Below are 26,873 nucleotides of genomic sequence, written 5' to 3' on the forward strand. Positions count from 1 at the left end.
TCTCTTGCTTGTCTGATGGCGGGATGTGTCTCTCGCACAAGGAACACTTACGGAACAACATCTTGAAAAAGATGTGAACATGTAAGTGGCTCTTCTAGATATATAAATATAGATTTATATGTATATAACTTACATTTATACACACAAGTACAATTTTGCTTTAAAAGGATACTCTACACCTGCCGACACGCTGCGGAGAATCAGGATGCTGAGGTCCGTTCACCAGCGAAGCGTCAAGCGGCTGGCAGAGTGATGTTCGCCGGAGCACTGCAGGGGAGCGGAGAGTCTTCTCGCTGCCGTGAAGATTCCGTCCACTGACTATTGTGAATCAATGGCGAAGGTAGAGGGCTTCGAGACAAGAGGTAATCGCTGTCTTGAAGGAAGAAATTCTGAGGAAATGGTGTCTGTGCACCTGTTTTATAGCGGTCAGTTCGCGCCGAAACGAGCGGTCAGTTTCGCGCCAAAACAGGCTGGCTCAAACACCATAGCCAATATTAGAATATTGCCGTTATTGTAGAGAGGTTTCAAATAGGTCGTGTATGAAGGCACTCCCCATATGCGTTAGTAACGCAATGTCTAGTGGACTGAAGTCGTAAGGGAACTCTAGTTTTGAGCCTTAGTAGTACCTCAGTGGTATGAGCACAGCATCTCGGGGGCGAGCTTTTTGAGAACGCGAGCTTCCTTCGCCGTTTGGACGGGGGCGGGGCTAGGAGAAAACAGAATCCAACGGTGGAACAGACTTCGACACAACACCCTGTACTCCGCCACGGCGGTATTGGAGTCCACAATAAAGGATGGTACATTTTGTTACGTTGACTCTATATTCTGCTTGAAAGCTTCACTATATTTAATTGACCAGCTACTGGAAAGCTTGCTTCTAAAACAACCAGGCCAGTTTACCTGTTGCACTTGTGTAAAATCACCATGCAACAACTGCTTTATGCAGCATAATAAGCTAGTAGCTAACAGCTAGTGGTCATGTTATTGTTTATGGTCAGTAATGTTTGTGTCGCGTTTATGATGATGCCAGTGCAGTAGAGGCGGTGAAACTTTGACGACCAGTCTATAATCCCACCCATTTTTGGTTGGCAAACAACTGCAGTGGAAAAGGAAGTGCAGAAACGTTTAGCGAGCAAAGTCGAACCGTAACGTGCAGTTGAAAAGTGCCAGACTTCAATATTTGACAGGTGTCCTTATAGAAGTGAACAACACCTGAGCACTCTTGACACAGCACGATCATGTCAGTTCTTCAGGAGATCACAGGATGGGCTGCATATCTGATGTTGTGCCTGCTTTTTGTTGTTTTTATCGCATTTATTGCATACTGTCTGTATGTTAAACATATTCATCAGAAATATGATCATATACCTGGACCTCCAAGAGACAAGTAAGAAGTTAATGAATCTATTGTAATGTGAATGATACGATTATATAAAAGATAAGCTTATTTGTTTTATGATCAAAGTTCATATGAATTGACATGACAATTGAATTCTTGATAGTTTTCTGCTGGGACATACACCAACTTTTATTAAAGCAACAAAATCGGACCGCATCATTCACGACTTACTTCTGCAATGGTAAGAGTTAAGCACAATTTTTTGGTCAAACTATTTAAATGTGTATTTATTATTATATTGTGTTTTAGAGATGAACTTGCACCTATTAAAACTGCATGTGCATATTACGTAATAATCAGTGACGTCTTAAAGAGGCTAGGCACTGAGTTATGAAAGCCAGATTACCTGATTTATTGTTTAAGATAATACGTAATAACAGTGAACGTTACAAGCGCGGCATATCAAGAAATGTACAAATCAGGATGTAGGCCTATATCATGCACATACTCTCTCTCTCTCACGCACGCACACGCACCAGTGTTGCCAGATTCAATTGGACTCCTTTTGGTCAAGTCTGACCGGAAAAAAATGCATTGGGCGGGTCTTTAAAATTTGGGCTGGTTTTTGATGCAACGGGCGGGTTTTTATTTTTAACTATAAACAGTATTTTTTTTATATTTTTCATGAAAACGAACTATAAAATAAATTATATAATGTAGGATGACGTTTAAATTAGGTATGGTTCAGGTTAGCCAATAAGGTTCACGGGAATCCTGTCCAATCGGACTTCAAGCTTGATTGGCGGGTTGTTGTAGGCTAATCGTTCTATTCGTTATATCGTCAAAACTGCATCATCATCATTCATCATTAACATGCCAAAGTGGGGTAAATATAAAAAGTCCTACAGAAAGGAATGGGAGAGCGACCCGTCTCTGAAAACATGGATTGCACCTGTGGTAGGCGATGAGTCAAAGGCATTTTGTAAATAATGTCAATCAGAAATCAGAGCACAGTCCAACGATTTGAAAGAGCATGCCAACACAAAAAAAAAAAACACAAATCGCGCTGTGCACCAAGTGTAAAATCTGTTACTGTGCCAGCGGGAGCAGCGCAGTGTCCGATCAAAGATGACCAAAAGCGCCGGGAAATTAGAATCGCTGCCTACATTGTTTGCCACAGTTCAATAAATGCGGTGGACGATTTGTCAGACATTTTGAAAGATGAGATGGGAACATTCCAAATGCACCGGACAAAGTGCACTATTATCAAATCTGTCCTCGCGCCACATTTCAAAGAAGAACTTGTGGAGGATATTGGTGAGTCTCCATATTCCCTGTATCTCGATGAAAGCACTGACATATCCGTGAACAAACTTCTTTGCATTTGTGTGAAATACCACTCAAAAAAACACAGCAAGTTTGTCAGTTTGTCTTGGACTTGTGGAGCTGACAGATGCTGATGTTAAAGCCATATCAGACACTGTTGTTGCTTTTCTATTCAAGAACGGCCTGCAGATTAAAAACATGATGGGCATTGCCACAGATGGTGCCAGCGTAATGGTTGGAAAAAACCACTCGGTTTTCACCCTACTTAAACAAATACAGCCAAACCTGCAGCTTATTCGCTGTGTTTGCCATTCACTTGACATTGTTGCAAATAAAGCAATGAAGCTTCTTCCGAGCAACATAGAATACATGGTTAGAGAAACCTACAACTGGTTCGCTCATTCAGCAAAGCGGCAGTATATGAATACAAGAACATATACGAGACTATTAATAACGGGGGCTGCCCTTGAAATTAATAAGTCCAAGCTGTACCCGTTGGCTTGTGATGGCTGACCGCATTAACCGCATTGTGGATCAAAAAGATGCCCTCACATTGCACTTTAACATGGCTTCATACAGAACACTGTTATACTGCCCGGCTTTTTAAAGGAAATGTACAATGACAAAAGTAATCTCCTTTACATGTACTTTCTTCAACCTGTTGTGATGGAAATCAAAGCTGTAAATAAATGCTTTCAATTAGAAACAGGAAACACTCTCGGTGTGTTTAGAGACTTGGAAAGGCTATACATGACAACTGTTAGACGCATTCTCAAACCGAGCGTCTTGCGTAATCACAAGCAGCTCCGTGAACTTGACCTCACACAGTCTGGCATATTCCTATCCCCTCTGGATGCGGACCTGGGTACCACATTTATGGACAAACTGGAGGAAAGTAGGTTAGCCCCAGACATGAAGGAGAGAATTGCTTTGCGTTGTATGGATTTTTTGAAAGAATTTGTAAAGCAGTACCAATTGCGTTTACCTGCTTCAATGGAATTCCTGCGCAAACTGGAGCTCATCTGCCCGAAATCTGTTATGTCCACTATAAATATGCCTGGAGTAAAGGACTTGCCAGCTGATCTTTTCTCGTGCCCCGTACATTAGAATCGCAGTGGAGGAATGTGACAACCGCAAGCTTCTCTGATGATCAGGACATTGACAAGTTTTGGCTCGAAGTCGAAGCGTTTAAAGATGCAGGGGGGCACAAGTGTTTCCAGGAATTGGCACAAGGTGCCATAAGACTTCTTGTTCTGCCTGTATCCAATACCCATGTTGAGCGAGCATTTTCCCTCGTCTCGCTTTTAAAAGATGACACTAGGAATCGTATGGGACTACCGCTACTCTCCAGCATCATGGATGTGCGCACTGGCCTGGTCAGAAATGGCTTTACCTCGGCAACGTTCAAACCTCCCTGGCAGTTGCTGGAGAGATTTGACTCAACAATCTATTAATCTATCTGGTTGTGACTGTACAAAGTTGGTTCTATAATTTCATAGTTCTATAATTGTTCTATAATAGAGACGTTTTCATCAGTTCTGCGGAGATTCTCTACGTTAACTCCATATTAAAAGGTAAGCGTGTTTATGCTATTATAGCACACTTTTATTTTGCTGTACAATTCTGATGTCATGTTTGATCATTTCTTAAACCTAATAACATATAGGCTACAAGTAGCTGATATAGTGTCTAGTGACGATTCAGTGTATCATTCAGTCGTTATTTTATTTAAAATTAAAAGAAGGAAAAAATTGCCCAGTGGTCTATAAGTTAAATAATAATAATTTAAATAATAATATAAATTTTTTTATTAGTTGTAAATAAAGCACACATTTTTAAGCACTAATGCAAAAAGTAACGTGTAATGAAATGATTTGAGAATTGGCCTATTAGAGAAGAACTGTAGTTCTGACAATAGTAGCACAAGAACAATAAAAAATGTTGTCCCCTTCTGAGGTTTCCGACGTAGACCTTGTGTTTTATTACAATTATTATTTCTATTTTAAAAAAGATGCACTGGAAATATGCTGCGAGCATGGTGCTCTGCGATTTGTTATTCTGGTTGTTTAATAAGAAAATAAATTCTGTGTGTTTTATTGTATAACAGTTTTAATAACAGTATGTATTTTGGGCTGGTATTTTTTGAAATGGGCGGGTTTTAAGCTGTAGTTGGGCTGGAAATCTTTAGTCCAATCTGGCAACACTGACGCGCGCGCGCGCACACACACACACACACACACACACACACACACACACACACAAGCGTGTAAACAGTGAACGTTAGGCATTTATCAGATCCTTCAAACCTTTACCTTTTCATTGTGGTAGGTTATATTCAGCTTCCTTTGCTTGTCAAGTGCAAGGTCGATCCGAGATTTTCCAAAGGTTTTCAGTGTAATTTGACACTGGATGTGAGCTGACGACTTCTCATGCTTGGTTAAAGCTGCGGGCAGGTTGTTCAAATCACAATATCCCGCTGAAGTCCAAACAGTCTGACTGGTTGAAAAAAGCAGGCAGGGATAGCAGTACAGCCGCTGATTGTTAGCACAGCCACATAGTCAATCATTTCTTACATACCAATCAGTTTGAAATGATCGGATAATTTTTGGGCCCTTTTGCTGTACTAGTCCATCTAAGGCTGGCGTAGACCTCCCTCTTGCAAATAACTCATATTTGGAATTAAAATCGAGCTTGGAAAAATTTATTAATTCCGTGATTACGGCCGGTGCTGTCATTTTGATTTTGAATTTGGCGGGGATTAGGCATGTACGCTAGCTGTGGTGTAATGACGTTAGCTACGCAAATGTCCAGGAATATCTCGATTTTAATTGGTCCATGTCTGATACGTAACGGAGATGATTACGGGCATAACATATTTACGTCAAAAGGCACAGCAGATTTGTGCTTTTTGCCGTACATGTTAAAGGGTAACTAAACACCTGCTCAGAGTCTGACTCCACCCACTAGAAATATTTGAAAATGCTGGAAAAGTGGGCAGACCCCTGCGGGGATAGAGGGAACGAACCAAGTGCGGGGCTGAGCGGGGGGGGGGGCACCTGAGACTCGTAGTGACGGATTAATTGACAGCTGCTGTCAGACTCTATGTTATTATTATTCCTCACAGGGTCGCAAGACGACATGTACATGAATCTGGCGGGGTGAGCTGGAACCTGCTTACGTCAGCTGTCACCGCTTACGTCACGAAGTACCGCAACAGCCAATAGGAAAATTCAACTGCAGTAGCCACCGTTCAACCTGAAGAGGGCAGCACTCAGATGTTTTTACACCATATATTGTAAAATTAAAACACTTTATACACAAATGTCAAAAAAATTACTTGAATCAATGACCAGTACTAATAAAGCCCCATGCTTACAGATCATTAACTAAAAAAAGTTGGTTTAGGGTTTAGTTACCCTTTAAAGAATACAGGATAGAAGTGCGCATCCGCAACATGGGTTTTCCGCCTGTCGTCTGCAATGAATGGACCGTAAAAGCACTGCTTATTTTACCATTTGTTTTTAGTTGATTATGCGTAACTGCTACATTTGTCATCATAACGTCTAAACAATTGGAATAACACACATATTGTATATATAAAAATCACAAGAATAAAAAGTACAAATACAAGTTTATTATTTAATAAACATTTTATTTTTGAATTTTGGCAGGGTAAGCAGTGCCTAGTTTGCCTACCCAGACTGCACGTCAGTGGTAATAATGTGATAACAGTTAGCCTATCACTTAATGTTTGGTGATACTGCATTCTCTCTCTCTCTCTCTCTCTCTCTCTCTCTCTCTCTCTCTCTCCCTCTCTCCCCCAGATAGGTCAATTACTTTATAACAGGTTAAGTTCTTTATTAACTCTAAAGTTCACTCTACAGAAACAGTAATGTTGTAATCTTATATAATCAGTTTTAATAATCACACTTTGTTATTTCACTCAATAGCAGGCATTTTCTTACTTGAAAAAAGAAGATAGATACACAGTTCAGGGCCAGAGCTAGGGGGTAGCCGTGGCTACCCCATTGGCCACCCACTCACAATTGCCGTTTTGGTAATTTTTTTTTTGTCTTCATGGGTTCACAACCCCCCCTCCTTCAACCCCTCCAAGTAAAGGTCTTCACGGATACACCCAAGGACCCAGGACCCGTACGGGTTCAGGTCCATATTTTAAACGGTCAGCCATGTCCGGGTCGGGCCCATTCTTGTGCTTCGGGTCCCAGTGCAGTGATGCAATGACTTTACCAATTGACGATTGGCTCTTTTATTTAGAAGGCAGGACTTATTCCACCACATCAGTGTTTGACAGATGACGTAAACCGAAGTGTATTATTGGCATCACCGCAGTCTTTTAGAGTCAGACACGTCTCCGAGAGCACAGAGGACCGCAAATAGAGACTTTAATCTGCAGTTACGAGCAATCGTTGTTGTAGTTCAAAAGGGCAAGCATTGGATGTTATGGAAGTTATCGTATTATGCAAGATACAAAAAAGCTGCAAAGTCACGTTTGTCATCTGCCACCGTGACCGCAATTGGACTTTTGAAGCTGAAGTAATGAGTGGATTATACATGCTCTTTCAATCAGCAAGAGAGGAACAAAAGGATGGATTGTAGTTGTTACGGTCAGGTACAGGAAAGAACATTAGGTAAGACACAAATGTTTATTTTCACAACTTGTAAATTAACTTGTTAATAGCAATTAGATGTGGGATCTGTACTGATCAGTTTCAATCGGGTCTGTGTGTCCCGGCCGGGTCCGGGTCCAGATTTCCAATAATAGACTGGTCCGAGTTGGTTCCGGGTAGTACATTTACTGCATTTCTCGGTTCTGCACAGGTCCGGGTCCAAATTTTCAAATAATAGACGGAACTGTGTCTTTCCGGATGGCACATTTCCTTGTTTCTATGGGGTCGGGCACACATTTTTGGACCCGTGAAGACCTTTACCTCCAAGGATACAAACAACGTACCCCCCTCCCCTGTTCCTGTGAAAAACTCCTGACTCCACCCCTGATAGAGATACAGTGGGTATGGAAAGTATTCAGACCCCCTTAAATTTTTCACTCTTTGTTATATTGCAGCCATTTGCTAAAATCATTTAAGTTCATTTTTTTCCTCATTATTGTACACACAGCACCCCATATTGACAGAAAAACACAGAATTGTTGACATTTTTGCACATTTATTAAAAAAGAAAAACCGAAATATCACATGGTCCTAAGTATTCAGACCCTTTGTTCAGTATTTAGTAGAAGCACCCTTTTGATCTAATACAGCCATGAGTCTTTTTGGGAAAGATGCAACAAGTTTTTCACATCTGGATTTGGGTATCCTCTGCCATTCCTCCTTGCAGATCCTCTCCAGTTCTGTCAGGTTGGATGGTAAACGTTGGTGGACAGCCATTTTCAGGCCTCTTCAGAGATGCTCAATTGGGTTTAAGTCAGGGCTCTGGCTGGGACATTCAAGAACAGTCACGGAGTGGTTTTGAAGCCACTCCTTCGTTATTTTAGCGGTGTGCTTAGGGTCATTGTCTTGTTGGAAGGTGAACCTTCGGCCCAGTCTGAGGTCCAGAGCACTCTGGAGAAGGTTTTCGTCCAGGATATCCCTGTACTTGGCCGCATTCATCTTTCCCTCGATTGCAACCAGTCGTCCTGTCCCTGCAGCTGAAAAACACCCCCACAGCATGATGCTGCCACCACCATGCTTCACTGTTGAGACTGTATTGGACAGGTGATGAGCAGTGCCTGATTTTCTCCACACATACCGCTTAGAATTAAGGCCAAAAAGTTCTATCTTGGTCTCATCAGACCAGAGAATCTTATTTATCACCATCTTGGAGTCCTTCAGGTGTTTTTTAGCAAACTCCATGCAGGCTTTCATGTGTGCCACTCTGCCATAAAGCCCCGACTGGTGGATGGCTGCAGTGATGGTTGACTTACTACAACTTTCTCCCATCTCCCGACTGCATCTCTGGAGCTCAGCCACAGTGATCTTTGGGTTCTTCTTTACCTCTCTCACCAAGGCTCTTCTCCCCCGATAGCTCAGTTTGGCCGGACAGCTAGCTCTAGGAAGGGTTCTGGTCGTCCCAAACGTCTTCCATTTAAGGATTATGGAGGCCACTGTGCTCTTATGAACCTTAAGGGCAGCAGAAGTTTTTTTGTAACCTTGGCCAGATCTGTGCCTTGCCACAATTCTGTCTCTGAGCTCTTCAGGCAGTTCCTTTGACCTCATGATTCTCATTTGCTCTGACATGCACTGTGAGCTGTAAGGTCTTATATAGACAGGTGTGTGGCTTTCCTAATCAAGTCCAATCAGTATAATCAAACACAGCTGGACTCAATTGAAGGTGTAGATCCATCTCAAGGATGATCAGAAGAAATGGACAGCACCTGAGTTAAATATATGAGTGTCACAGCAAAGGGTCTGAATACTTAGGACCATGTGATATTTAAGTTTTTCTTTTTTAATAAATGTGCAAAAATGTCAACAATTCTGTGTTTTTCTGTCAATATGGGGTGCTGTGTGTACAATAATGAGGAAAAAAAATGAACTTAAATGATTTAAGCAAATGGCTACAATATAAGAAAGAGTGAAAAATGTAAGGGGGTCTGAATTCTTTCCGTACCCACTGTACCTTAATAATCCTCAAGGAGACATTTAGTGTTCATTATGAGTCTTTGTTCCTTGTTTTAAAGGGCAGAGAAGTACGGCCCTGTCTTCAGGATAAACACCTTGCATTTTGCCGTGATCATGGTTTATTGCCCTGAGGCTACAAAGGTAAACATTTAATCTCATTTATGTTCTTAAAGGGATAGTGAAATTAAAATTCTGTCATTGTTTACTCACCCCTGTGTTGTTATAACCCCATAGGACTTTCTTTTTTTTTTTTTGGCAAAAAAGCGAAAATGGCAGCTTATGGTGACTACCTCTTCAAGTTTCAAAGGCCCACAAATGTATAATTCAGAAGTGTAAGAAATTATTCCATGAGACTCAAGGTTGTTATGAAAGCATTCGTTAATATCTGGTGAGAAACAAACCTAAATCTAATGTATGATTTAGTGAAACTGTTGACCGACCGTTGCTCTTCTCTGCATGTTCATGAGGCTGCATGAGAGTAGTATCTGTCACAAGAGGGTGGGTTCAAGCGTAAACTCGTTTTGTAGTTTTTAAAAACAGGTTTGCCACAATGATGTTAACAACAGAACACAACACAGCTGCACAAACCAGAGAACAGAACTTACTAAATATGTCTGATGAGATGAGTTTGTAGTCATTGAATAGATGAATAGACATTGGAGGCTGAAGGCAGCTACTGTCACACCATCCTAACCCGATGGCAAACAACATGTGATAAAATGTCTACATTCAATATTAAGAGTTTTTGTCCTAACCATCCATGATGAGCGACGGCACATTCTGTCAATCATTTGGTTTCTATTTTCGGCAACGCTTGATTCACGCTGTGCAGCCCTGCCCACTGTGAACTGGCACTGGTCCAAAAACTTTCTCATAACAGTTAAAAACTACTTGATTTTGGCCAAGAATGTCATGCCTAAATGTTTTCGCTGAGGTGTCGCTCTCTTCTGTCGGGAGTCTGTCACAAATGCTCACCCATTCAGATCAGAATGGAGAAAAGACTTTCCCGCCTCCTCAATCTCTATCTCAAACAGAGTCTTCTGTTACAAATGAGCCTGGGCATAGCAATGCATCTATTCTCTAACTACAAACTCATCAGATATATTTAGTAAGGTCGGTTCTCTGGTTTGTGTGCAGCTATGTTGTGTTCTGTTGTTTCTATCGCTGTGGTGGGCCAGTTTTTAGATAAACAAAACAGGTTTTTGCCTGAACGCCCTGTCTCGTGACAAATACTGCTCTTGTGCAGTATCATGAATGGGCAGAGGAGAGAGCAATGGTTGGTCAAAAGTTTCACTAAATAATACATTAGATTTCAGTATGTTTCTTGCCAAACCTTAACGAATGCTTTTATAACAATCGTGAGTCTCGTGGAATAATTTATTCGATTTCTGAATTATACTTTAGTGTGCTTTTGAAGCTTGAAGAGATGGCCTCCATAAACTGCAATTGTATGACTTCTCTGAGCACTATTTTTTTTTCACAATTTCTCCCTTTGTGTTAAGAAAAAGAGTCATATGGGGTTATAACAACACAGGGGTGAGTAAACTATGACTGCATTTTCTTTTTTGGGTGAACTAGTCCTTTAAGAAACCACACAAAGTAATCACAATCTCTGACCTGTTTTTGTAGACAATCCTGATGTCACCCAAGTACCCCAAAGATCCCTTTGTCTACAAACGTCTCTTTAGCATGTTTGGGAAAAGGTAAGCTTCGATTTGTGCTGGGTTATTCATGAAGATGCTACTCCATTAATAATCTGCTCTCAATACTTCTTTGATAGCAATGGATACATGACGACTCATTAGCAGATTTCCACTATTATCCCCTTGAAGTATCTATTTAAAAAATTTCATGGATTCAAAATTTAGTTTTTTGTATTTCTGTACCTATCTGTTAGCTTTGAAACCATCTTGATGTAAGTGTGCCTCTAAAAGTTGACAAAATAAACTTTTGGCAGATATACTGTTAGATAATTTTGTCATCCAATGTATTTAATTTATTTTGTTGATCTGTAATCCCCGTCTCGATACGGCTCAGCTGAGGGAAGAAAGAAATGACACAGATACCCAATGGTATCAAATCCTTCTTCAAAGTTTATTGTTCAGCATTCTGTTATATGGTCCAGAGAAACCACATTCCACTGGACCCCACCAATGAAATGGTTATTTACCTTATATGGGGGTGACATATATCTTTGAGCTACGTGTGTTACGTGAGAGTAGAGACAAGGAACACATTCCTTTAGTACAGGGAGCAGCTGCAGCTACCCAACAAAAGAAGTTTAAAAGAGGCCTTCATTATTCCACATTACATCACCAGAGAAGTTGTTGAGAAGCATTAATTATTTCACATATACACAATTAAAATGCACAGTGTTTCTCTTCTTGGAATATGGACCAAAATATTGATGACATCATCTCATGCATAGGTATATACAAAATGTAATGCTCTTTACATTGAGAATGTCCTTCCCTCTACTACCACCAGCCTCAGCCTAGAAAAGAGCAAGTAGCAAATCATGGTTCTCTTACGAGAGGTTCTCTCGTATTGCGTAAGCTAGCTTACGCTACGGGAAAGATTCATCTTTTCTGAGATATTGAAGCCAAAAAATTATCCTTAATTTTGTATCATTTGTCAACGCAGTGCAGCAACTGCAGACCTTGAGCGGGCTAGCTAGCGAGCTCATTGGTTGCTCTGCGGCAACTGCTGCAGCCTATAGACGAACTTGGGCGAACTCGCGTCCAATGAGAGGCGTCCGCGCGCTTATCTCCATCAAAGCCCGCCAAAATGGCCGTGGCTAGAGTGCATATAAGCGTAGTTCGTAGGCTGGAACCCTGATTTTCATCTCTTCAGCGAAGCTCTTCGCATCTCTGAACTGGAAGCCGCGTCGCCGTTCGAGGGGCATCTAGCAAGCTTGGACAGCGCTCGAAGAAGCCGGCCGTCTCTGCCACCTTCAGCCATCATGCGAGCTACGCCATCCGGCGACGTATCCTTTTTTAGAGCAAGCTAGTTCTTAACGAACTTCACAAAAGAGTAACGAGCGTCTTTTTTAAGATGCCTCGCACCACTTGCGCTTTATGCCGCGCCCCTCTCAGCGCCGGAGACCGCCACATCATCTGCGCTCTCTGCCTGGGACTGGGGCATGCAGAGCTCGCCCTCGCTGAAGGCGGATGCGACCTCTGCGAGGAGCTTCCGATGTCGACCCTGCGGGCTCGACTCGAAGTGCTCAGAACCGAAGCCGCCGCCGCCTTCCGTTCCGCCAGCGCAGGAAAAGCGCCGCTCCCAAAGGCTGCCAGAACCGGTGATAGAAGCGACTGCCTCGCCGGAGCCTCTCCCTCGAGCATCGCTCTCACCCTCCCCGTCCCCCCGGGACGTGCAGTTGCCGCCCAGCGGCCGCACTGCTGCCATCTCGGAAGACGAGGCGGAGGATAAGGGCTGTTCCATCATGGCTTCGGACAGCGAGGAGTGGTCAGGCTCCCACGCCTCCTCCTCTGCCCAGGAATCCAGCAGGACCCGCGCCGGAGTCGAAGGGGAACTAACACGCCTCCTCACACAGGCCGTCGACCGCCTCGGGCTCGAGTGGTCACCGCCCCCTGAGCAGGCTCCCAACAGACTCGATGGCTGCTTTCTTCAGAGCCGTCGCTGCGCAACTGGACAGCCGCCGCAGACCGCCGCCCCCCCGCGGGCCTCGGTCTAAGGTTGCGCTGAAACCTGAGCAACCGAAGTCCTCCTAACCTTGTTGAAAAAACGACGGCTCAGTCCCGCCGCGGCCGGACCACCGTCAAAGCTTCGCCCCCTGTCAGTCCCCCTTTCCCAGGCTACTACAGTGGTGGATTCAGCAGCCAACAAGCCGGTGATACTGCCCGCTTGCCTGCACTCAAATGCCGTTTTCACGGCAACCCAAAGAAATCTTGTAAAGAGCAAACATGCCTTATGTGTAGAAAATGTGCCCACAATCCAGTGTTCACCTCTACACACAAGCATTACACTTCCCGTGTCCCGATCAGAGCCCACTCACATAAAGCGGACACAAACCGCTCGAGTGTTAGAGTCAATAAACGCGCTCACGAATACGTGCGCGCGCCCATTCTCTGCCCGCTCTGTCACACGGCCAGCAAAAACTTCTCTGTATGTAAGTTCCGTGCCCGTGATTATGCTCGCGCATCACTTAACAGTTGTGACTCTTTCCCCATTCACCTCAATCGGGAAGTCACTCACAGAACAGCCTGTCCCTGCTGTCTGTGAGCAGTCATGCATAAGCACAGTAAGCACGCTCACACATTCTGTTCAGCGCGCTGTGTGCGGCAATCAGGGCGATTTGGCCATTCACCCTCTAGCGTTACGCTTCAAAGCGTGGGAAGCTATCCCAGGGATATCCAAATGGGTGTTAAGCACAATAAAACAGGGCTATTTGCTACAGTTCGATCGCCGCCCTCCCGCTTCAGAGCGTGCTCGAAACTATTGTGAACACGGAAGCAGCCTGCATGCTTCGTTCAGAAATAGCAAACCTTCTGTGCAAAAGGGCCATAGAGAAAGTGCCGCTTCGCTGAGCGAGTCGGGGTTTTACAGCCGTTATTTTCTTGTTCCCAAGAAAGACGGTGGCCTCAGACCAATATTAGATCTCAGGGGTTTGAACAAGGTGCTTGCAAAAGACCGTTCAAAATGCTTACAATCAGGAAACTCCTCGCGCATACGCGCCAGGGGACTGGTGTATCTCTCTCGATCTGAAAGATGCCTACTTTCAGATTCAGATAAATCCCGTCACAGGCCATTCTTGAGATTCAGCCGACGGCCAGGTTTATCAATACACCGTCCTTCCGTTCGGCCTGTCTTTAGCACCCCGTGCTTTCACGAAGTGCATGGATGCGGCGCTTGCACCCCTGCGGAGTCAGGGCTTGCGAATTCTGAACTATTTGGACGACTGGCTGATTATGGCACGGTCACATACGGAGCTTCTGTCTCACAGAACAGTTCTCCTCAGCCATCTGAACAGTTTGGGTCTTGCAGTCAATTGGACCAAGAGCTCACTACAGCCCAGTCAGGCCAGTCAGACAGCGTGCGCGCCGTGTTCAGCGACTAGCCGCATCCTTTCAGATGAACAGCCTCACGCCTCTGAAAAAATTTCAGAGAGTGCTAGGTTACATGGCCTCAGCCACAGCAGTACTTCAGCTGGGTTTACTGCGCATGCGCCCACTTCAGCATTGGCTAAACACCCGCGCGTCTCGCCGGGCTTGGGCCAAAGGCCGGCAGCCGATCAAGGTGACTCAGACCTGTATTTCAGCTCTGCAGCCCTGGACAGTGGCCGAATGGTATCAGCGGGGAGTGACGATGGGAGCTGTATCTCGCCGAAAAGTCATCTCGACAGACGCGTCCAACACGGGTTGGGGTGCGGTCTGCGAGGGCTCTCCGGTTTTTGGCCTATGGTCAGTTCAGGAAAAGCTCCTTCACAGAAATTGTCTGGAAATGATGGCGGTCGAGTACGCGCTTGTGGGCTTTCTCCCGGTCATTCAGGGTCACCACGTCCTGGTCCGTTCGGACAACAGATCTGTGGTATCCTACCTAAACCGTCAGGGCGGTGTCAGATCCAGGAACCTCTTCCATCTGACGAAACGCATACTGAGTTGGTCCCAGTGCCACCTGCGCTCGCTGAGGGCGACGCACGTGCCAGGCCACCTGAACGACGGCCCAGACAGACTGTCCAGAGACAATATTCCTCCAGGGAATGGTCCCTGCACGCTCAAACAGTCCAGAAGTTATGGCGCATATTCGGCAGAGATAGACCTCTTTGCGTCAGAAGAGAACTCTGCCCAATATTTTTCTCGAAAAGCGAGGACGCGCTGGCCCAGGACTGGCCCAACCGCCCGCTTTACGCCTTCCCTCCCGTCTCGCTATTGCCACAGGTAATGCAGAGGATCAGGGAAACGCGTCACTCGGTGCTCCTCATAGCCCCGCGTTGGGAGAATCAGACATGGTTCCCGGAGCTAATGCAGCTGTCACTGACAGCGCCGTGGCCCATCCCAATGAGAGCAGATCCTGCCAGAAGGGGTAATAAACACCATCATACACGCTAGAGCCCCTTCCACGAGAAGACTCTATGCGTCAAAATGGTCTGTGTTTTCAAAATGGTGCACCGACAGAGACTTGGACCCACGGACATGTGGGGTGTCGTCGCTGCTCGTGTTTTTACAAGAGCTGCTGGATAAGGGCAGATCCCCATCCACGGTCAAAGTGTATGTGGCGGCCGTCGCGGCGTTCGCTGAACCCCTGCACGGCTAGTCACTGGGAAAAAACGAGCTGGTCATCCACAGATTGTATACTGTGCGCTCCGCCTCTTTCAGACGCTCTGAGCAGCTTTTCGTTTCGTTCGGAGGGCGCACCAAAGGTCTCGCCGCCTCGAAACAGACACTGTCTAGATGGATAGTGGACGCTATTGCTGCCGCATACGCGTCAAAAGACCTGCCATGCCCGTTGGGCATTAGGGCTCACTCCACTAGAGGCATGGCCTCATCGTGGGCATGGTCCAGCGGGATTTCCATTCACGACATATGTGTGGCAGCGGGCTGGGCTTCCCCCTCCACCTTTGTCAGATTTTACAATCTGGAAGTGCCCGCCCTGCAGGCAAAACTACTAGCGGTTTAATACGCTACAGCTCCCCTGGTGAGCTGCACTGATGGGACTCATTCCACACAGACCGGCACCGCCGCTCTGTCGTTCCCTTCCCACTATGTGCTTATGTATTACACACACACTGGCCCGCACTCTTGCCGGCCAAATATTATTTCCCCACTCACAAGGGCTCCCCGGGTCCCCCACCCCTGGGGCTCATGCAGTGGATGCTTGGCGCGCACGGCATTGACAATGGGTTCCGTGGCGTAAGCTAGCTTACGCATATCTGAGAGAACCTCTCGTAAGAGAATGAATCGGTTACCTAACGTAACCTCGGTTCTCTCTAGATGAGGGAGCAAGTATTGCGTAGCCGGCCGTGCTTCAGCGCCACGGCGACTTTCGCTTCATTCAATGAAAACCAGTGTTCCAGCCTCACGAACTACGCTTATATGCACTCTAGCCACGGCCATTTTGGCGGGCTTTGATGCAGTAGCGCGCGGACGCCTCTCATTGGACGCGAGTTCGCCCAAGTTCGTCTATAGGCTGCAGCAGTTGCCGCAGAGCAACCAATGAGCTCGCTAGCTAGCCCGCTCAAGGTCTGCAGTTGCTGCACTGCGTTGACAAATGATACAAAATTAAGGATAATTTTTTGGCTTCAATATCTCAGAAAAGATGAATCTTTCCCGTAGTGTAAGCTAGCTTACGCAATACTCGTTCCCTCATCTAGAGAGAACCGAGGTTACGTTAGGTAACCGATTCGTTTTACATGGTATCATGGTATGACTTAAACTAAAGGCTATTAGCTATTTAAAAAAAAAGAAAGAAAAGCCATTCTATATGTCCCTACCCAAATTCCTGTTACAATAGGAAATACATCTGCACAGGAATGAAAGTTACGTTCATCAAATTATTTAATGGGGGACTTAGTACACTTCAAGCCTTTGCTATAGGGCTGGGAACTAATACGGATTTCCCAATTCATTTAGATTCCGATTCACAAGCTCTCGATTTGATTCGATTCAATATCAATTAATACGGGTTTATTTCAGTTATAATGTCCCTTATGCTTACATATAAAATAAATAAAATAATCTCTCAGCAGCTAATGCTGTTAATTATACAGGAGACCTTTTATCTAGGAACATTTGGAAAATATATTTTCCAAAAACTATATTTTTTCATTATTTTAGTCACAATTTGTCTTTTAAAAAATGAACAAATAAATATATTCAATCAATAAAAAAGACATATTTCATATTATTTTTGTTACATATTTATTATTAAATAGCATAATTTGTACTATTTGCAAGTATTTACATTGATTTGTTGAACACGTGCAAACCGGTACTGTCTCTTTAACAAAAAAACTGAATTTCTGTAAACAGCGCCTTTAAATGTTAGCTAGAGATGACTGGAATGCTTTACCTCATCTGTGCAATGCGTGATCAAAATTACAAGTTTTGTAGATACTTTTGCTTTTAGATTTTGATGAATCTTATTCAATTTGTTAAAATTGTCATTTTAATTGATTTAGCTGTGAAATGTTTTAGAAAAATTCATAAACATACTCTTTAGAGTGGGATGGAAACAAATTCTTAATAGATAAATATACAGTAATCCTTTTGATTTATTTGACTGAACAACTAACTGGAAAGAACAGAAAAGGTATTAAGAGACAATATTCAATGACGAATGGGTTGCGTGGATCTCGTCTTGAACACACATTACACGGAACAACTTTTACTCTCAACACACTGTGAAAGTATCTTGCTGCTGAACACTTCATGACTAAACTACACAATTACTGGTTAGTGAAATGTAAATATTTACCAGCCAGTGGCCAAATATATTCACTTTAGCGCGAAATTTAGTTGCAAATGCATGTGATTGAGTAAAAAAAAAAGAGCGATCTTGGGATTTAAAAATCAATATCGAGACTATACAAATGAAGATCGCAATTAATCTGAAAAACTATATTTTTACCCACCCCTACTTTTTTTATGAGTATCTGCATATTTGTAGTGTTTCCAATATAGCTGATATGAAAAACAATAAGATTATTTAAAAAGAAGACAAGAAGAGCATAACACACGGTAAAGGTTTGGGTATGGATGGAGGAGATTGGGAGCAGTGGCACGCTTCAGGTAGGCTTTTATTTTCTGCCTTCAGTCTATTTGAGCGCAGCCTTCTCAGGGCTTTTCTTATTTTAGTCAGTTCAATGTAACAAAACTCTCAGATAACAAACTTCTCAAAATCTTCAGCTTCACAATAAAACACAATAATGCACGGCAATCGCAGCGCTCTCATGCTGTTCTCTCTCAGCTGTCTGCCGTGTTTTGGCTGCTTTCGAAGTCTCTCCCCGCTATCACTGTAACAAGAAACAGCTGTTAGAAATGATGCCAACCAGCTTGACGAGCCACACCTCTCCCTGACACACAGACACATGACCACGGCCCCATCCCCACAAAGAGACAAACAAATTAAATAAATGGATCTGAAGAGGTCAAACATTCCATAATTTAATTGCATAAATAAGATATTAATTATTTTTAATAACTTAAATAAATTATTTTAAATAATCAAATATGTTCACACAATTTTTAAGGCTTTTAAACTCCAGCCTAATTTTTCCCATACAATTGAAATAAAATTATGTTATTTCCAGATATCATATGTGTGTATTTATCGATCTGAATTTTATTTGTCATAACTTTCAGAAAAATCTTGTAAAAGTCACTTCCGAAACACAGAAATGCACTTAAAGTCAAAGGATTAATGTATATGTATCTATTAAGAATTTGTTTACATTCCCAATCTGAAGAGTATTTTTATGAATTTTTCTAGAAGGTTTTCACAGCTGAATCAATTCAAATGACAATTTTAACCAATTGAATAAGATTCATCAAAATTTAAATGCAAATATTTAAGGTATGTCAAATTAAAAGTATTTCAGCTTTGAACAACAAGTCTCAAGACCCCTATTTGCTGTTCCATTCTGTTGCGCTGTGTCTAGCTGTTTTTATCACAAGAATGTGTCCTATGTGAACGGCTGCTGAGAGAAAAAAATCACAGAATTTATCTATAGGCCAGAGGGCATGATTCTTTCTGTTAATTGTTTTAAAATGTGTTATTTTGGCATATAATTAATAAATGAGTGTGATAAATCGACAGACCTAATATGTATATAGTTGAGTGTGTGTTATGGATTTTGCTCGAAAGGTAAATGACTCACATGACATCGTTTCAGGTTCCTGGGAAACGGACTAGCGACTGCTGCGGACCATGATGTGTGGTACAGGCAACGACGTATCATGGATCCAGCCTTTAGCAGCTCGTAAGTCAAAAACAGAACATCTGTGAGATACTGAAATGTTCTAATGGTACAGTGAGTACAACCGACATGATTTCATCCACCAGATACTTGCGAGGCTTGATGGACACTTTTAATACGATGTCAGAACGCCTGATGGACAAACTCGAGGAGAAAGCTGATGAGAAAACACCTGTCATCATGCACGGCCTGGTCAACTGTGTCACACTCGATGTCATTTCCAAGGTTTCACCCTTCTTACCTACCATGCACTTGGGCGATGGAGGATTTAGCTGCCACCAGAATTAAAGCAGCCTTGATGTAGATGTGTCAAATCACCTGTTAATCATTACTTACTGGTTTTATTTACTAAAATGTTTATCCACAGGTGGCTTTCGGTGTTGACTTGAACCTGTTAAAGGAAACTGATTCCCCCTTCCAGAGAGCAATAGATCTATGTTTAAAGGGCATGGTATATTATCTCAGAGACCCATTTTTTACAGTAAGATAATTTATTTATTTTATCATCCTCAAGTGGTAGGGTCAATTAATGTAACACTCACAATCATACTGTTGTACTCATAGATATTATATAGAGACTAGATGCCCTGTTGGCTGCTGCGCACTGAGAAATATGGCCACCATCTTAAACCGGTCGTACTCCTAGTTTCATACCGCGGCAGCAGTTAAGATGCCAGAGCACTGTGGAGCATTTTCCTGTTCTAATCGGCGGACCATCGCAAATAGGGCCCGGGGGATTACTTTTCACAAGTAAGGTTTAACATGACCATACTATTGGTTGTATTTTGTGAATAGAATATTACCAGATAATTGAGGAGCAAGGATCTTTGATATTACTGTACTGAAATCGTAGCCAGCTAACGTTAGCTAGGTGTGTGTGTGAGAGAGTGAGTGAGTGTGTGTGTGTGTGTGTGTGTGTGTGTGAGAGAGTGAGCGTGTATTTATCACTTTGTGGGGACCAAATGTCCCCATAAGGATAGTAAAACCCGAACTTTTTGACCTTGTGGGGACATTTTGTCGGTACCCATGAGGAAAACAGCTTATAAATCCTACTAAATTATGTTTTTTGAAAAGGTAAAAATGCAGAAAGTTTTCTGTGAGGGTTAGGTTTAGGGGTAGGGTTAGGTTTAGGGGATAGAATATAAAGTTTGTACAGTATAAAAACCATTATGTCTATGGAAAGTCCCCATAAAACATGGAAACACAACGTGTGTGTGTGTGAGAGAGAGAGAGTGTGTGTGAGAGAGAGAGAGAGTGTGTGTGTGTGAGAGAGAGTGTGTGTGAGAGAGAGTGTGTGTGAGAGTGTGTGTGTGAGAGAGTGTGTGTGTGTGTGTGAGAGAGTGTGTGTGTGTTTGTTTGTGTGTGTGAGAGAGTGTGTGTGAGAGTGTGTGTGTGTGTGTGAGAGTGTGTGTGAGAGTGTGTGTGTGTGTGAGAGAGAGTGTGTGTGAGAGAGAGATTGTGTGTGTGTTTGTGAGAGAGACAGTGTGTTCATGTTTGTGACTGTTCGTGTTTGTGTGTGCGCGCTTGTTTGTTTGTTTGTTTGTGAGAGTGTGTGTGTGTGAGAGAGAGAGAGAGAGAGAGAGAGAGAGAGAGAGTATGTGTGTGTCACAAATCATTATAAATAGTTTCTTCAACTTATTAAAATATCTTACTTTACTGCAACTATCTGTTTCTGATTCTTTATCATATTTATAGTGTGTGATTTATAAAATACCTTATATCCTACATCACATATTTTGATTTTGGACGTATGGTCACTTTATATCTTATATCAGAATATTATATTACTGTTAAGCCTGCTATGAATATTAAAATATGCCGAACCATGTGTCCTGTATCATAGCTACATGAATGACCTTTGCAGCAAAAAAACTCCGCGCGAAAATCAGTTCGGTATTCAGTGAGGTATGATTAATTAAATGCGCTGACAGTTCATTGCACCTGCCATACAGATTACACTGAGTGGAGAGGGTGACCGGTCTAAGATGGCGGCGCCACGGCTCGTCCGCGCCAGTAGGCAGAAGCGGTTGATAGGGCGTCTATCTATATGATGTCTATGGTTGTACTGTACATCAGTGCGGCTATGATTCAACTGTAGACACAAAGCTTCAGGTAATCACATCCGTGCTTTTATGCAGTACAACAGCACAATTGTGATTATGATATTGCAATTATTCAACAGTCTCAGACTACATTTGGCCAGTAAGTTTGGAATTAGCTATTGTGTAATGTGGTATATTGTTAAGTGTTTTTATTTGTGGGACCTCAGCTTTTCCCCAAGAACTGGAAGATGATCAAACAAATTAAAGATGCAGCTGAACTCCTGCGTAAAACGGGAGAGATATGGATACAAAACAGGAAAACAGCCGTGGAAAATGGTGAAGATGTCCCTAAAGATATTCTGACCCAAATCCTCAAAACGGCAGGTACAGTATATGGATCCTGAGTGGCTGAAACAATAAATAGTTCACTGTGCTTTCCCTCATCTAAGTTTTCTTGTACAGGGAAGCTATAGTGTTCAAGAGTCTGGTTCCGGAACTAAAAATCTCGTAATATTTTTCTATAGGCGAATTAAGGCAAAATAGGCAAAAACCTGTAAAGACAGACCTAACATGAGCTCTGAGATTTACAGATGGTATACGCTTCTATTGATGCCATCAGTCTGCATTATTTCAACATTTAATGTTTTATACAAAATGTTTAATAGTGCAATATCTGTTGGAAAAACTGCACTACCCATGATCCTGCAGTGAAACAATGCACCAATTAGAGAATTGCGGCCAACAAAGCACACCAAAAGAGCTCTGCAGCAACCGCCCATTCACATGATGCACTGTGAAAGTCATAATCAAAACTTTTTTCCCACACCATCAAACTCATAAAAAGTCTATTAGAGTATTTCTAAATATTATGCAATAAACTTATTATATATTGTTTCTATACTTATCAACAACTTGAAATCAATAATTTTGCTTTCCATAATTTTTATTTGAATGATGTAGTTGTAGTTCATTGCCTCATGAAATATGTTAAGTTACACAGTCTTGTACCTTTGTCTTTTTGTCTGATTTTCAAATAGTTTTTTACTTAAAATCTCAGTTTGTAAAGTTGATTCACCTCGGAGCTGGTTGGTTTGGTTCATGGCATAGAACTCCTTTATGAAGAATTTTATTAAATCTCTGTGGAAAAATGAATGGGAAAAACGTCCGGACTGGAACCAAGACTGCTAAAAAAGTGGACTGGCACTGCTGCACACTGTTGCTTGTTATAGTAACACCATTAACTCAAAGCTGAACACCTCTGCAAATCAAGGCCATACCAGTGGCCTCATAATTGACCCTGCGCAAAGCTCCACCCCTCTTGGTTACCATCCTCGCTCTTTATAAGCTTTGCAGAACGTCTCATAGAAATGAATGGGAGATTGTTGTAAAAGTTTTTTGGCTACATATTCCCATTAACTGAATTTTTTATATTCTTATGTGGACATTTTAAAGCATATTTATTTGACATTTTTTGAAAAAGAAATTATTAATTTAATTATTCATTCATTTCATTTCAATCTGTGGAGACTGTGAATTGAGGCAAACGATTATCAGTCACTTGAAAAGAGAAAAACATAATTTGACGGCAATAACATTTGTGTAAGGGAACAAAACGGCTCAAAAAGCCTCATGACACACTCACTATGATGCCGTGAACACTATTTACTTGAGCCTTTACTAACACCTGAATCAATTCATAAATTAATTACTGTTAAGCTGTTATCTTTAATATACCTTGGAGCAAATGTAGGTGTCCTTGCTGATGTTATAAATGTTATTATTTTTTGGATTATTTCTATAAAATTACACTTAAAACTACTCAAACACATTACTTCTGTAGACTCTTGTTGGTAAAAAAAAAAAAAAAAAAAGCAAGCACCTGTCAGAGAAATGGAGGATGGCAACAGTTGGGATTTATCAGAAAGTCATTTAAGGTAGGGCTTTGTGAAGGGTAGAGTCTGTGGTAGACCGTCAGAACCCCCCCCCCCCAAGCTAGATTGATGCAACAGAATGGCACAATGGCACTTTTTAAAAAGTCTTTTAGAATGCGTCTTCAGTGAACAGCCCCTAACACATGTCTTTTTTGCTGTAGAGGAGGAAAAAGCAAACAATGCAGAAGATCATGAACTGATGCTGGACAATTTTGTAACTTTCTTTATTGCAGGTGAGTTACTGCTTCTTTTTTTATTTTTTCTCCATAAACTTCAGCAGTTATAAGCAATGCCAAAATCTTATGCAGGGCAAGAGACAACAGCCAATCAGATCTCATTTGCAATCATGGAATTAGGGAGACACCCAGACATATATAAACGGTAAAACCCTTAATGGAAATGTGGACTGATTCCATCAACTTATTATTACAATGCTTTTACTGTTCAAGTTATTTCAATCCCCAGTGCTAAAGCAGAAGTGGACGAGGTCCTTGGGACAAAAAGGGACATTTTATATGAAGACCTTGGAAAACTCACTTACTTGTCTCAGGTTGGTCCTTTGACATAGACATCCTGGTCAGTCATAAGGAGTGTTGAATGGTCATTGTCTTTATTTTGTTGCAGGTGTTGAAGGAGACTTTGCGTCTGTACCCCACTGCTCCAGGAACATCTCGCTGGCTGCCTGAGGACATGGTTATTAATGGGCTGAAAATTCCAGGCAAATGTATTGCTGTTGTAAGTATTCTACTCATAAGTTCCTCAGTGCTGTAAGCATTTCAGGTAAAGATTTGTGTTTTCCTAATACTAAGGACACACGACAAATTTCGGGTGTGACATCCACATTTATTTGTTGGTCTAAATCCCATTAATTATCATTCTGTGTGTACAGAATACAAATGTCTCTCCCAAATCCATAGTGACTGACATGGTAATAACCATAGCAACATTTTTCCTTCCAAAAATGTTAGAGTTCTGGCAAATTTGCCACTATTTTTATGGATGCCAGCTAACGTTCATGTGAGTTCTCGAGTTGATTGACACATGATATCTGTAATTGAAAGGTGGCTCGTTGACCTGTAAGGCAGGACTTAAATATTATATATTGAATTCAATTATTATGTACTATTAATAGCTGGCTGGAGCTACTATGATGGAGAGAAGAGACCGACTGGTGACCGACACTCATTTAATGTGAATGCAGTTGTCACAGCACTCAGTTGTTAGTACTATAAATAACCAATTTCTTAAAACTTATAAAAAATTATCTTAAACTTTACAATTGTGAAATGCATATTTTTTGCATTTTTTGCATATTCCCATACAGTTCAGTAGTTATACCTCCTCAAGACTGGAAACCTTTTTCATAGATCCGTTGAAATTTGATCCAGAGAGATTTGATGTGAATGCCCCAAAGTAAGTCCTTACTTACAGTACTTTATAAATATATTTATACATGTATATACAGTATATATAAATACATTTATATTTAGAGACATTTTATATATAAGTGTTTCAGACAGTTTTATTTAGAAAAGTTGTATTTTTTAAAGTTTAAATAGACAACATTTTTTTTAAAGGCCTTATTACTGCTACTATCCATTTTCACTTGGACCACGATCCTGTTTAGGACAGGCCTTCTCTCAGGTGATGAAACATTTACATTTGCACCTCCTTTACAGAATTTATAGACTTACATATCTGTCTCATGACCGGTCCGTTGTGTTTCTTCATTTAGATGGAGGCAAAAGTTGTGCTTGCCAAACTGCTTCAGAGATTTGATTTCAGTCTGGTTCCTGGACAGTCATTCGACATTATAGACACAGGAACTCTGCGGCCCAAGAGTGGAGTGATCTGCAACATCAAATACTCTAGATAGGACATCTTCTAGGCCCAGGATCTGAATATCCTGTGTTACAACTCATATGTACTGATCTGTCTGCCAGCAAATTCATGTTCATTCCTCAAATATAAACCTGAACACAGAGGTTTTAACAATTTAGTTTACGATACTCCAATACTCTTTCGATTATTGTGTTTTTTATATTTTTGTCTGAAGTCTTATCTCTTTATCATAAGCATTGGCCACCTATATATATATATATATATATATATATATATATATATATATATATATATATATATAATAAATATCTTAAGGCTTATGCTTACAGTAATGCACTCTATGACATTTTTGGTTACTATGTACTGTAATTCTCATAGTATTATTAAAAAATGATGATAATTACTCTAAAATGTGGAATCTGTTGTCAAAAGTTTGTACATTTATACTTTGTATTAATATAATGCAAATTTTGTTCTTGTGTAAGATAGATTGACAGACAGACCAACCACCCTAGTTAGGAAGAGCCTTGCATTAAAAACAACATGTAAAACACTTAAAAACAATCCTACTGTCCCCAGGGTTGGGGAGTAACGGAATACACGTAATGGGATTATGGATTTAAAATACAAAATATATGTACAGTGCATCCGGAAAGTATTCACAGCGCTTCACTTTTTTCCACATTTTTTTATGTTACAGCCTAATGGACTAAATTCATTATTTTCCTCAAAATTATACAAACAATACCCCATAATGACAACGTGAAAGAAGTTTGTTTTAAATCTTTGCAAATGTATTAAAAATAAAAAACAAAATAAATCACATATACATAAGTATTCACAGCCTTTGCCATGACACTCAAAATTGAGCTCAGGTGCATCCTGTTTCCACTGATTATCCTTGAGATGTTTCTACAACTTGATTGGAGTCCATCTGTGGTAAATTCAGTTGATTGGACATGATTTGGTAAGGCACACACCTGTCTATATAAGGTCCCACAGTTAACAGTGCATGTCAGAGCACAAATCAAGCCATGAAGTCCAAGGTATTTTCTGTAGACCTCCGAGACGGGATTGAATCGAGGCACAGATCTGGGGAAGGGTACAGAAACATTTCTGGAGCATTGAAGATCCCAATGAGCACAGTGGCCTCCATCCGTAAATGGAAGAAGTTTGGAACCACCTTCCTAGAGCTGGCCGCCCAGCCAAACTGAGTGATCGGGGGAGAAGGACCTTAGTCAGGAAGGTGACTAAGAACCCGATGGTCACTGACAGAGCTCCAGCATTTCTCTGTTCTCTGAGAGAGAACCTTCCAGAAGAACAACCATCTCTGCAGCACTCCTGTATAGTAGAGTGGCCAGACGGAAGCCACTCCTCAGTAAAAGGCACATGAAAGCCTGCCAGGAGTTTGCCAAAAGGCACCTGAAAGACTCTCAGACCATGAGAAACAAAATTCTCTGGTCTGATGAAACACAGATTGAACTCTTTGGAGTGTATGGCAAGCGTCATGTCTGGAGGAAACAGGCAACGCTCATCACCTGGCTAATACCATCCCTACAGTGAAGCGTGGTATTGGCAGCATCATACTGTGGGGATGTTTTTCAGCAGCAGGAACTGTGAGACTAGTCAGGATCGAGTGAAAGATGAATCCATGTACAGAAACATCCTTGATGAAAACCTGCTCCAGAGCACTCTGGACCTCAGACTGGGGCGAAGGTTCATCTTCCAACAGGACAACAACCCTAAGCACACAGCCAATATAACAAAGGAGTGGCTACGGGACAACTCTGTGAATGTCCTTGAGTGGCCCAGCCAGAG

At 42.0% G+C, this 26,873-nt stretch overlaps 1 protein-coding gene across 9 annotated transcripts in view; it reads left to right on the plus strand.

The window, feature by feature from the left end:
* Window positions 1-824: 824 nt before the first annotated feature.
* LOC127624015 (cholesterol 24-hydroxylase-like) overlaps window positions 825-26,873 on the plus strand; it is a 126,563-nt gene continuing 100,514 nt past the window's right edge. For 2 of the 9 annotated variants that reach the window (XM_052098616.1, XM_052098615.1), the window contains exons 1-13: window positions 835-1,387; window positions 1,503-1,580; window positions 9,363-9,444; window positions 10,933-11,006; window positions 19,157-19,243; window positions 19,327-19,465; window positions 19,608-19,721; window positions 21,510-21,666; window positions 23,375-23,446; window positions 23,522-23,594; window positions 23,679-23,763; window positions 23,838-23,948; window positions 24,581-24,626. In XM_052098616.1, coding sequence (XP_051954576.1) covers window positions 1,239-1,387; window positions 1,503-1,580; window positions 9,363-9,444; window positions 10,933-11,006; window positions 19,157-19,243; window positions 19,327-19,465; window positions 19,608-19,721; window positions 21,510-21,666; window positions 23,375-23,446; window positions 23,522-23,594; window positions 23,679-23,763; window positions 23,838-23,948; window positions 24,581-24,589 — 1,230 coding nt within the window. In that variant the 5' untranslated portion in view covers window positions 835-1,238 and the 3' untranslated portion in view covers window positions 24,590-24,626. The other 7 variants (XM_052098607.1, XM_052098610.1, XM_052098609.1 and 4 more) reach the window with 7 other exon arrangements.

Source organism: Xyrauchen texanus, chromosome 30 (genome assembly GCF_025860055.1).
Source record: "Xyrauchen texanus isolate HMW12.3.18 chromosome 30, RBS_HiC_50CHRs, whole genome shotgun sequence".
In the NCBI taxonomy this organism is placed as follows: domain Eukaryota; kingdom Metazoa; phylum Chordata; class Actinopteri; order Cypriniformes; family Catostomidae; genus Xyrauchen; species Xyrauchen texanus.